This window comes from Fringilla coelebs (genome assembly GCF_963513975.1).
Source record: "Fringilla coelebs genome assembly, chromosome: 2".
Taxonomy (NCBI): Eukaryota; Metazoa; Chordata; class Aves; order Passeriformes; family Fringillidae; genus Fringilla; species Fringilla coelebs.
The window spans coordinates 110,680,640-110,694,099 of NC_140029.1; the positions used below are offsets into that span (position 1 = coordinate 110,680,640).

The 13,460-nt window shown below is 38.1% G+C and overlaps 1 protein-coding gene across 1 annotated transcript in view; it reads left to right on the plus strand.

Moving 5' to 3' along the window:
• Nucleotides 1-13,460, plus strand: part of CADM2 (cell adhesion molecule 2) — a gene marked incomplete at both ends in the record, with an annotated part of 565,681 nt that overhangs the window by 365,806 nt on the left and 186,415 nt on the right. Inside the window, one exon of the mRNA XM_084226796.1 lies at nt 2,806-2,832. Within this exon, the coding sequence (XP_084082922.1) occupies nt 2,806-2,832 (27 nt within the window). The remainder of the gene's footprint in view (nt 1-2,805; nt 2,833-13,460) is intronic.

The following is a 13,460-nucleotide window of genomic DNA, read 5'->3' on the forward strand; positions in this document are numbered from 1 at the left end:
AGAGTTTTTTTTCTTTTGTCAGCAAGCAAGGAAATCTTAGTGGGAAAAAGGAGAATGTATTATGGGAAATGTGGATAAATCAACTGACTTGCTGAAGATTTAAAGTAAAAGTGGATTCTTTGACTGTAGTGTTGTTTTTTGAAACCTAAAGTCTTTTGTCACTGACATGGGGCATATAAAGCTGAGTTTTCCCCTATCTGATGCTCCAGCCAAAATCTCAGCTTCCCTCTGCTAAATTTCAGTCTTGATGATGTTCATTCAAAACATTTGTCTATGCTTGTCTTCTATAGTTTTTCATGTAATAACAAGAGGTGGGTAAAATTTTTCAAACATAATGAATATAGGTTGAAAATTGTCTTCTTTTTACAGAGTGACAAGGTGAGTAAATAGTGAAGAGAGGAAAATTCTTTCAGCTTTGAAACAAAGAAAAACTTTCCTCAATGATAGCAATGAAGGGGAATTTTCCTTCGTGCTAAGTATCAGAAAGATGGAAACAGCTGTAGCTAGTTGCCTTCTGTAGGCAGAATTATATTTTGTAAGACCATTTTCAGCTAATTTGGCTGTTGAGCAGTTTGAACTTTATGAATTGACTTGTAATTGGACCATGCTGTCAATGGGAAAATTTACAAGTATTGAACATGACATTTTTAAGAAGGTTACTGTCATCTAGTCCTCTATTAGTGGGTTTGCTGAGAGTTATAATTGGCCTAACAAGCCTAGTAACCTGTCCTACTTCCAATTATAATGTACAATCTCATTTAATACTTTATTTACTGATAGGTAATAATTCTCTGTCTAGTGCACACGCTTCAAAATAAAGTTGTCTCATCACGAAATGTGTGGGTTCTTTTAATATACATGCATATATGTGTCCATACACATAAATTATATCACTTACATATGCATATAGCCATGTGTATATTTATTCTGAAGAGTTAAAGTACATATATTTTTTAATTTATGTATTTATATATACACACAAACGTATTTTTTTTTATTTCTGTTTAATTAAGTAAAAGTCTCCTGTGGCTTTTAAATTTCTGGTGGGGACAGGGAGATAGTGTTTTCTCCAGACCTTTGTTAAGTTTATGTGATTATTCTGGCTAGAAGTGATAATACATTCATGTAGATGTAATTCTCATGGCTTTAAAAAAAAGGGGAAGCGTAATAAAATGAACAGGTTGATGAACTCAGTGCATTCATTATCAACTTAGATTTGCATGAAGGAGAAACTGTTCACTTCTTATAAAATTAGAATGGCGTCATTAATTTTGTTTACCACACAAGCAATTTTTAGCATGTGTAAGATTTACGGGCAGTTTGCAGGTGAATACATCTTGTTAAACAGCCCTATGGAAAGAAGCTCTGCAGAAGCATCTGCACTCATTGTAGCTCTCCAAAGCAGAATTTTTTTGTGTTGTTTCACTGCAAGGAGAATCTTGACAAGTCACAATGGGGAACTTGGAAGTAAAGGAGGGACCAGTAAAAAAAAATTAAAAAAAAAACAAGTGCTCACTAGGGAACTGATATTTTGATGCATTCATAAAGTTAAAAGTTTCAGGTTTTCAACAATTTCTTCATATATGGCAACTTGGTCTTCACTGCTATGTAATCCTTGCTTGTTTTATTTAAGACTGACTGGTGAGACACCAGACCAAAAATTAAAAGAAACAAATCAAGCAAACAAGCCCTTTAAGATATGGACAAGAGAACCAAAGCCACCAGAAAAGGGTTTGGTCTTTCTCTTTTACTTTCATGTCTTCTGGTCTCAAGCATAGCTACCTTTGAATTGTCGATGTAGTTCTGCCCTACAAGGAAGGGCCAGCAGAAGAGGAATTACATATTATGGGGTTTTTTTCATGGAGATGCTCTTGAATGAATGCCTTCTCAGAGTGTGCTTGAGAATTTAGGAGGTTTGGATGGCATCTTTTTGAGTAATTAATTAATTCCATTAACAGAGTGATTCCATTCTAACTTTGGGTTCTGAGTAATATTTTATTTCAACATCATCATCCTTGAGCCTCAGAAAACAGAAAACAATGGTTCTGTTTATTTTGGTGATAGCGTGGTTGTTAGTGAAACATTTTAAACTACGGTGTTTGTTTTTGTTACCCTGCTGGGCATGAAATACTACCAGCATGAAACTGTGTGGATTCAGGATACTCAAGGAAGGCTGTAGTGTCTGTCCCTATTTCTGTGAGTTTGAACATTGGTTACTGTTGGTTAAAATATCATCTGTTCCTTTTGGTTTGCATGCTCCATTAGGGTGCAGGAACAATCTGAAGTTATAGGTTTCAGTGAAGTAAAATAGTAATCATATAGCAGATTATAAATAATTCGAGTATCTGCAGATTAACTGATGCTTATTTGCATCAGCTTCACAGAAAAACGATGTTTCAAGAAATAGGAGCAAGGGGATGGCATAAGATTTAGGTTCTTCAGAATGAACTTCTGGTAAGCCAAATTGTGCTTTAAGTTTTAGAATTCACTAATGTGTGTGCATGTGTTGTCACCTACTTGTGACTAATGATGCGTGATTTTTCTGCAGTCCTCACTGTGCTTTTTTGAGTGTGTATTCTGGTGTATTTTCCAACTTCTCAATGCAGGGTTTCTGACAGAATCATAGATCTGAACTCTCTCACAGCACAGCAGTATCTCTAATAAATAGGTCAAATAATCTTAGAAATGGTGTTTGTTAGCTTTGAATCGATAGTGATGAAGTTTCTCTGTGTTCTTGCTTGCTTAAACTTCTGTCTAATCTATCTTTGTTCTCTTCTTCTTGTGCAATCTTTTCCTTGCTTCCAGTGGCTGCTACAAAGAACAAAGCTAGAGGTGAGTTTCTGCCTGCACCCTTCAATTTGCATTGCATGGTTCTGCAGCCCACGCATTTACTCCCAAGGTTGTTTCTGCTTCTCCAAACAAATAAAAATATCTTTAGGTCCTATGGTATGCTAGATTAATTCTTTACAATTTCGAATTTATACCTAAATGCATTGTTTATCAATCAGCCCTGCTCATGCTGTATTTTGTTAATTGTTTTAATTTGGGAAGTTTTCAGGAAAAAGATAAAACTAAGTGCTTTGTAGTTAGATTTCTGACTTGCATTATAGTAATGTAGGGATATTGATGGCATTTTAATCGAAATGAAGATATTGCATAAAAATGCTCATAAATATGTAAATGTAATTTATATTTTTTATCTCTAGTCATAGTCATAAATATCTGAACAGAGAACAATGAACTCCTGAGTGTCTCCTAAGCATTTCCTGTCTTTTCACACTAGTATAAATGATCATCACTGTTCCTGATAGCATACCAATATATAGAAAGGCGTACTATGATATCTGCAGAGATTTATGGCTTCAGAGCAGCAAGGTGATTGCCACAAATCAGTGTGACAAAGAAGGAAACCTTTCAGAACTAATCATGTAAGGTCAGCAGTGCTGTAAACCATTTCCTGAATTTCAACGAAGCAGTGATGTAGCAAATGTAACCTGAGGGGTGTATTTTGAATTACAGATACACATAAATCAATGCATACGTGTTTATATATACAGATGCATGTGCATTTATACGTATGAACATATATTTACATGGAAAATCATGAGAATATGTACTTTACTATCATTTTTATATTATTTCTGGTAGATAAATTTGAGTTGTCTGATAATTAAGCATCAGATTTTAAGACAAAAATCTCTGCTAGTTTACATGTATTTTGGAAGTCAAGATTCACAAGGTTTGCAAAGTTCAATTCCGTACGTTGAAACCTCCTTAGCTTGAGGTTGTAGAACAATAATAATAATCAAAGAAAATACAGCCAGTTGAGAGTGTTTATGCATTAGAATAATTAAACCAATAATTAAAATACAGCTCAGGTTTGTATTTTTTTTTAAACCCTTGCATGGCTTTTTGTAAGATCTTTTTCTCAGAAACTTTGCATGCATCGGGTGACATGAATGAGGGCAGTGACCATAATCAAATTCATCTATTTGCCTATGCATGCTTTAAAGTTTGCTTTACTCCTTTCTGTACTGTTAAGTATTCAGCTGTGGTGCTGTGTAACAGTGGTCAAGACTTTGAGACCTTCATAATTAATGAAAAATGCCCAAACCAAGGCAACATCCACAGAAGGGACTTTTCAGCACAAATGAACACAATCTCATCAGTATTCAGTGATTAGCTGATACTCCCATATATTGCCATTAAAACAGAAATTGCTCTGAAGGCACAGGAATTGTAGGATGAGTAAGAATTACTCACGGGTACCACTCATCTGTGAGCATTAACACACACTTATTTCAGAAGTGCACATGCATATTGAATGCTCAGCTGAAACTATATACCGAAAAAGGTTTAACACTGCGATCTGCGTTGTCTTAGGAGATCTCTTGTTCAGCTGCACAGTGCCTTCAAGAAGTCCTCAGCTTTTCCTTTGGAGCTGAACAGCCCTGTGATGAAAGCACCCAATATCCACAAGGAATCCAGTCCTGCAATAGTTCTGTCTTTCACCAAAAGTATAGGACCTATTTTATGATCTCCTGTGGTGGAAGACATGAAGTAGATGATGCCTTACAGCTTTTCTCATTACTCTGTCTAAGCAGTAAAGAAAGGTCTGTTCCTCCTTTTCAAGTCTAACACTTAACTGGAAAACAGTTCTCTAATACGGCACTGGAAACATCAATTCACAACTGAGAGAATTCTCAGGAGGAGTTTCTCTTTTGGCACTTATATTTTGAAATCCAGCAGTCCTTTATGTCTTTGCTCCTCTGTATGGGTCTTCATCTTTCCTTTCTGAAAGTCTGGAATTTGTACTGCCATTTTCAGCAAGGCACAGTTGACCTCATGCCTACCCTAAGATCTGAGAGTTCCAGAGCACATTATTAAATGATATTCTGTGGGATCACCTGTCTTTTGTTTGTGCATTGTTAGCATGGGAAAACTCCTGCTGGTCTCCACTTCCCTTCCCCTCTTAGTTGGAATGTCTGTAAGCTGAACAACAGAGCCTTTGCTCTCAAACATTACATTCAATGCTATTTCCTGAAGTATTTTCTCAGTCTTTGTCCAAGACTGCTTGTATTAAGCGCTGTAAAGCAGCTGTTGAACTCTCTACTTTAGCTTTGCTTTGGGGCACTTAGAATCAATTTAGGTTGAAAGGTCATCTGATCTGCAGGTCATTTGGACTGAGCTACCCAGTAAGTAAAACCCACTCAAATCTATTTGCTCACAGCCTTCCAATCAAATTGAAGTATCTCAAGGATTTCACAGCTCCAGGATAGATTTGCACTATGATTGCTTGATTTTACAATGGTCTTCTTTCTTAGACTTTTGATGACCTAGAATTAGCTGTATGAAGTTTTTTGTGGTCTCCAGAGTAGGTAAATACTTGGATTTTGCCCAGGCCAGATCTTCATAAACAACTGGAATGGTCTGCCAGGAAAGGTGGTGGAATCACCATCCCTGGATGTGTTAAAAAAAGACTGGATGTGGCACTTGGTGCCATGGCTCAGTTGAGGTGTCAGGAAACAGGTTTGACTCAGTGATCTTGAAGGTCTCTTCCAACCTTGTAGTTCTGTGATTCCTTTGCACTCCTGGGCAGATGCTTCCACAGGATGCTTATGGGCAGAATACTTAGGACATTTCCAAGAAGTCTAGTTCAGAAGGGTTTGAAAGGGTTAGGAGGGGGGAAAATGAAACATGAAAAAGGTCATTTATGGCACTTAATTTGTTGAAGCAGAAACTGAAAATGCTACCTGAAAATCTCAGGCTATCAGAGTTTTTTCAGTGCATGAATATTTTAAGGACCATTTCTTAATGCACCAGATGAGATTTGTTTAACTTGATCTCTATAAATGAACATTTCCTCTAGCAGAGCACCTGTTTGAAGACTGCCTTGACCTCTTAAGGAGTGTTACTGTGACAATTTTGGGGCAATATTCTTGCAGATCTCTTCTGGCAGCAGTTAACAATGGTTTCCATCTTGGATGGTCTTACCAGATCTGCTAATGATGTGTCAATTTTCTGCCAACAAGTAGAAGAGAGGGCTGAGTGTCTTCATTCAAATGCAATTAGTTGAGAAATGGAGTTCTGTGCTCCTCATTTTCACTTCTTTGATACCTTCGAGTTGCTGGCCAATGAGCATGACCCAGGATGAGGACAAGGACTTAGATCTGTTTTACAGACAAACTCTCTATGTCCAATTTCGTCAATTTAACCTAGGCCTCATAAGGCCTGTACTGTCAGGTTGTGCACCCCCATCTCCAAAATGGAGAAAAGTATAGCAAATCCCGTTCCCTGTTCGGATTTTTGAGTGTTTTCCTCAAGATGAATATTTGCTTGCACATAAACTGTGGCATGTCTCTTATTTCATGGCTCTCCACAAGGTACACACGGTTGATCCTTCTGTACAATGCCCTCATGTTGACTGCTCTCCATACCACTGGTCCGGCATTTTGCTGCTGGTCATGATGATCTTCTCGCTTGTGAATTCCACAAAGGCGGGAACTCCATTCACAGGGACCTTATGTGGATAGCAGTCAGTCAGCTGGAGCAGCTCACAGAACGGGAGCCAGCCATAGAAGTCACCCATGACTGCTGCGTCTTCCCCGTCACGGCCATCGCGGCCCTCACACAGCCGTGACCCCTCTCGGGAGCTGGCCCAGCGGCTCTTGCCTCCGCCTGGCGGGCCAATCAGCGCCTAGACTTCCGCTGCAAAATCGCGTGCTTGCTGGCCAATCAGGGGTCTCGGATCTCTGAGGCCACGCCCCACTTGATGTAGGCTTCAGGCAACTCTCGCACGATTTCGGCCATTTTAGTTCCGGCCTTCACGGTGGCAGCAATGCCTCCCGCGAGGTCGCTCCGGTGCCCTCGGCCCACAGGGACACCTGGCAAAACACGTCACCTTCTTTGCTGCAGTGCTGCTCGTTATCTTCATCGGACCCATAGGCAACTTCCAGGTGAGCTCTCAGCAACACCTTCTTCAGTGCTGTCAGTCACTCTTTCTTCTTCAGGTGTGCATAGGCTTGATGCCTCATAGCCTCATTTCTGGCTATGAGGACGTGCACTCTGCAGGCTTCAAGACTCTTCACGGCTTCATAGTCTGCTTCAGTTGTGTTATTTACAGTAAAAACCCACTAACGTGAGGTGTGGGGGTGGCACGGGACACCTTCGGCGTCGGGGCACCGATGGCTTTGCGATCGGTGGACACGTGGCCTTTGGATTTCGGCATTATGCCTCTGTCCCAACGTGTGCTGTGTCCCCAAGTGGACTACAAGCAGTACTGCAGCAAGGAAGGTGGCGTGTTTTTCTGCGTGGGGGTCCCAGTGTTCAATAACAGTGGCATCTCTTATTAAAAAGTGATTGTCGGTTCTGTCCCAAACTTCCTGTGCTTAGGCAATTGGCTTTAAACCCTTCAAAGTATAAATCAGAGTTCCTGATAATTTTGATTGTGGGGTTTTGTTGTTTTTTTTTTTCCTTTGATGGCACTTTGCATTGTTGTTATTTTTTTTTGATTGGGAATACTGAGGATGACTGTGGCAACTTTTTATAAAGAAGAAAAGAATATAAAGGCCAACTTTTATTGCAGGAGGGAAAAGCAAGCCCTCCAGAAAGATCTATCATCTGCTTGTGTAGAAGTACAACATTTTTTTCTCTTCCTAAGTGTCCTCTGGCCCACAGATTAGAAATGGTGACATTTCCAAGAAGATTCCTAAGTCCCCAAGAAGAGAATTCTTGCAGAGGGGAAGTTGTGACTGCTTTAATTTTGCAGGATTCATACTGTCCAATCTTTATGAAAACCTGTTGGATTGGTAGCTATTTCTGACATGCTTCTTTCTCCCATTTTAGCTGCATATGAAGCTCTATTTTTAATTTTTTTCTCAGGGGAAATCCCATTCATATCATAGTGCCACTGCTTCTCATAGCAATGTTTTGCTGCAGTACCCACACAATGCTATATTCTCTCTCAAAAACTGCCATAAAAGCTGTACTTATAATGGTTCTAGGGGATGTCCTTTTAATGGGAGATACCATCAAAGTTTTTTTTCTATTTTAGTATTACAATTTTAAGTACTGTAAGTGCCTTAAACTCGATCTCACTTGTCTCACAATTTGGATATAACAGGATTATTTTTTTGTAGCTTGGTGGATATCCAGGGTATTTTTGAGTTGTGTCTTCTTCTTGACTTTCATTGCATCTGTATCCCAAAGAAACTATTTTTGAGAACCGTGGAAAACCAGGGCTTTTTTTCTTTCTGTGATTTCTTCTACAAATGCAGAAGTATATTGTTTCTGCCTTACTTTTAAAAGAGGAGACTGATTCTCCTTCAGAAACATAAGATTAAATTTAGCTTTAACAATGCTACTTAAGGCTTACATCTTAGTCTGTAATATAAATCATCATAGCAGTTGATGTACTGTCTAACAGCATCTTATCCAGGAGGCAAAGATCACTCTGGACATTATTCACTTGACTTACATTGTTTGTTCTCATTATGTCAATGAAATTGGTATCAGCTTGTTTGGACCTTAAGTCAGGAGGGATTGTGTGAAGAGTGTTGAACCAACATACTCTGTTATTGCCTGGATAGTTGTACAATTACTCATGTTCTCTTTTAGTTAAGAATCAGTTTTTTTCACTGGACTTCACCAGATCTTCATCATTGGTCATGTTCTACCCAGCCATCTTTGATTTTCTTACATCATATGATAAAGTTTATTGTGTATATTCTATATATTTGTAAATAGGTAGGTAAAGAATAGGTTTCATTCATACCAGAGTTTTGACTGAAAACCATGCAAACCAGGGGAAATTGTGTTGGCCAGAACTAGTCAACGCAATTGCAAGACCTACAAGGTCTAAACCTACCAGTTTAAGTCCTCTCTTTAGTACATGTAATTAGCCAAGAAAATTATAATTGAATTAAGTCAGTAACACAATAACATGTAAGGAGCAGGATGAAATAAAGGTACACAAAGAGACCCAAAACCTACTATTTTTCCTGTTTACATTATCTTCACAAAGTTCTCAGCTATTCAGTTCCTGACGTTAGTCAGGCATTAGTTTTGCAGTTACTTTTTTTCTTTTTTTTTTCTTTTTCTTTTTTTTTTGTTGAGGAATAGCTAACTCAGGGCATCATCTGCAAAAATGACACTCTGCAACATATGATGGCAAAAGTTGCGAACAAGTGGAAGTGTATAGATGTTGAAAGTGTGAATCCAATATACAGCCTGGGGAAACTCCATAAATCAGTGGTTTGGAAGAGCATTTATTTATGGTTATAAGCTTTCACCCCTGAGACATGTAGAAATAAAAACCTGTCATATTCCACCTTTACTACAAGGTCATTACAAAAAGCTTGCCAAGACTGTTGTAGTAGCAGAGCGGGATTTGAAACCTGATTGAAATTTTTCAGATATTCTAGTGCTATTGAAGTAGAGGAGCTCTGCTTTGTAAAATCTTATGATGTTTTTATTCAAAGTACAGTTTTGACTTCTAAAGGTAGAATTTTCATATGTCACTTAAAGGTACTAAAAGCACCTTTAATATTTGTAAGTGATTGTACTTTCAGAGAGAATAACAAAGCCAATGTAGCCTTTATAACCATTCCTTTACTGTCTCTTTGGTATTTCCTCCCCTGTAGTTTAGTCACTGCTTCCAGTTTATAAAGCCTGTGCTTTCCTCCAAGGATTAAATTCTGTCCACTGGTGAAACTTGTGAGGCTGAAACATACAGATTTCAGTTTTCCTCCATGATTTCTCATGGATGTTAAGGGTCAGAGTTTTCTTATATTCACCATTTCTGATGAGGAAGAAAGTGGTGATGTAGAACCAAATTTCATGCTTGTCTTTGAAGACAGTCCACAGAGAAACAAAAAGCCAGAAAAGTTTGGAAGTGAAAAAGTTTTGAAAATGACCATGTTAAGAGTGCAGAAGGACTGTGAAGGTTTAAATTTAAAAATGTGTTGGGTCTTGTTGAATTTTTTTTTTTAATATCCTCTTAAAGGCAAATTCACTTTAGATCAAGACACTAGATTATTTCATGGTTTAGTTTACCATTAGATAATGTAAGACATTATAATTATGTCTCAAAAATCATGCAAATCTACTTGAGTGCATCATATATATGCCATTTGTCCTAGAGGATCTGGGAGAGAAACCAGTTGTCTGAGTTCTGGATGGCTTTTTAGAAAACTCACAAAATACGTTCCTGTCCTTTTTTCTCCCTTACAGACTCCAGCAGTGATCCTCAGGGAGAAAAGCTGGAATCATAATGATGATAATAGTTCTTAACAAAGTTGCTGTCTGCTCTTTACTCTTTGTAATTATACTTGGGAAATACTTGGCCATAACATCTGTAAGATCTTTCCAATATTGAGAGAGCTGAGATTTCCACATGATGTATGCCATCAAAATGCTCACCGTTGTAGTTTCTGTCAGAATTATTTTGCCATTCAAATTCCCAAGTCCTGCTACATAATAAGGAGACCGAAAAACATCAATCAGTTTTTCATTTTTTATATGGAGCAGCTCTGGAAGCAGTAGTTTGACAAGCTACATGTCTTCTTTACGCTTTTAAGGCATTTTATTCCTTTTTCCAGAACAGATGCACAAAACCCAGTATTAACAGTTGTGGTCATATAACACTCACTAACACTCACTGAAGTTTCAGGTTATTATGGAATAGAGCTCCTCTAATAGCACAGAAATAGCAAAGGAAGTACAAACCACCACACCCCCACACCCCCCCCAAAATGAGATTTGTAGGGGCAAGCTATTGCTGTCAACATGTCCTTTTTATTTGAGAGGCATCTGCACTAAGCCATGTGTCAGTCATTTATTGACTAAAGTTTTTTTTTAGTCAGTGCAGAAGAATTTGGGATGGAATAAGTACAATGTCTGCTTTCATGCTTGTGAAGTGCAACACAGCTGTGGGAGAGGGACTCTAGGAAGGATGCTCCATTCTGAGGTGGACCTGGTTATCACTGACTAAAGCATTTTGTCAGTTTTTATTCCCCAACTTTCAGATAGGCCACTCTTCCCTCCACAATGGTTAATAGAAATTCTGATTGCCTTTTTTTTTTCAATTTGTCTGTGCTCATTTGGGTGTTAAGCATGTGAGACTGTCAAAAGCAGTGTATTAGGAGAGCTTGCCATACTTGAATAGAGCTCTGCTGGAGATGTGGTTGCTTTATTTGCTATTTGAATGGATGTGCTGCTGTAAATCTGGTCATGGTTTTGAGCATTGAGCCCTTATGACTCTGCAAAGAATTTCCAAAGGCAGCACATTGCATTTCAGACACATATTGCTGTGTGCTGGCTCAGTTAAGTAATTTGTCAGATTCCAGTCAAACAAAACACTTTGCTTCAGAGTCTAGACTGTTGATTTAGGCACAATCAAAAGGATATAGTGAGTTCCCAAGACGAGTTCGTCATATTTTCTGCATCCTGTGGAATTGTTGGGCATGAGTGCCTAATATCTGGCAGTTGGTTGGGGCTGCTGCTCTGAGGCAGGTTGTCTGTTTCTTTGTCCTGAATATCTAAATTTCTCAACTTCTATTGAAGTTCAAGGTTTTGGGGTTTTTTTCCGAAGTTTCATCTAGAGAAAAGGGTATTGATAATAATACTGAAATGCAGAAGAAAAGATAACAGTTGGTGTACAGGTTAAATGCGTGGTCACTGATTTTTATTTTTCTGAAGATATGGACACTTTTAAAAATACAGGCTTTTCTTTCAGGCTTGGTTTTGTTCAGTGTGCTTTTATAACAAAAGGAAGTAAAAGAAGTGCTTTAAGTACAAGGAATTTTTTCCCTAAAATCCTCTTTTGAAAACCAGAGGGCTTATAATGATTCTCCACGTTCAATCAGATCTCAAGATTTGTTCCTTAAATCTCTGTATGGGATCAGATCTTCAGAGAATTTGTTTTACTTTAGTGGTCAGTGAAACACACAGTGTTTAAATGGCTGAGGATTCACCATCACTGCTACCATTTGTGGTTTTATGTTAATTCTAACTTGGTTTCTTGGATGAAGCATAAAGGCCGAAATCAACTAAGACTTTTTCATGTGTGCTGTTATAGTTCATAGGGATCTCTAGTTCTTTGTAAGTAAGCATTATGCTCAACATTCCTCTGGGATTCTTTCAAGAGTTAATAACTTCAAGGTCTTCCTCACATTTTAATTATGGGCTGCATATAAAGGAAAGGTAGTGGAAAACACTTGAGCAGTGTACTTTGGAGGGATTTTTGTTCCTGTGCTATTAATACACTACTATTTAAAAAAATATGCTGTGATTAGAGATGGTCGTGGAATGATTTCTGCTGGCCTGTTGACCACAAGGTCTGAAGGATCATTAGAGATAAAGGAGAGAAAAATACCATGCACCTTTAATTGTTGATTCTGAGTTAACATCCTCAATCACTACTCACCCTATTGCAGAACACCCAACTCCTTCTCTGTTAAGCTTCATCTCTTATAAGTTCATCTCTTATAAAAACTAGCTGGAGACATCACATTGTCTTTATGCATCTTCTCAGCTCCTGTAAAAGAACCAGCACTCTGTTTGGAGTATCACAAATAATTGCAGATTTCAGAAGGAACCTCTGCCATTTATGTTTTGGAAGCTATTGCTGGCTTCCATGAATCCAAACAGATGTGTAAGTCTGTTCTTCACAGATTGCTGCAACTCAAAGTATGCCAGTACCAGCACTCCAGAAAAAAAAACCCCTCAGGTTTTCCTTTTTAGGATCCTAATTCTTTGAATCTACGATTCTATGAAATCAGATCTGCAAACTAAATAGATTAACTAATAGATCAATAATATGTAGTAATTTAAAAAAAAAAAAAACCCAAAACACTGTAAATATTGGATCTTTTCATTTGTTTTTTCAGCATTCTGTTCATGGACTCCCTTGAGGCCTACTAGCTAGAAGTCATGATTCCAACTTATTCTAAGTTTAAAGAATATGATACAAATCTTCAAAACACTGTAACTTGACAAAAATTATTCAACGGGAAATAAGCAAGAGAATTAAGGAGTTTGAAATAAATTTGAGTGTAGCTGTCAGGAGGGAGGGAAACACTGGAAAGAAGGCCATGGAAAGGAATAATGCAGTTGGCCTTTGCAGCAGCCAGCAGTGGAGGTTCTTCCTAGGCTTTGCAGGTCCCCATGTGTCTTATTGAGATCATTGCCAGTTTTCAAAAATCTGGTTTAAAGGATGCAAACAGAGATAAGGCTAGAAACTCCTGATTTATGTACCTGTGCACATAGAATGCATCCAACTGGTTTCCCACAGACTCACTCTTTTGTTAATTGGTACTGAGTATACTGCAGTTCTTTTTCTTTTGTGAAGGGTGACTCTCCTATTTTTTGGTTTTTCTAATGGTTATTCTTATTTCTATATGCATACATTATATGTACTGTGTGTGGTCTATCAGGAGAAAAATGATTTGTTTTAGTTACTG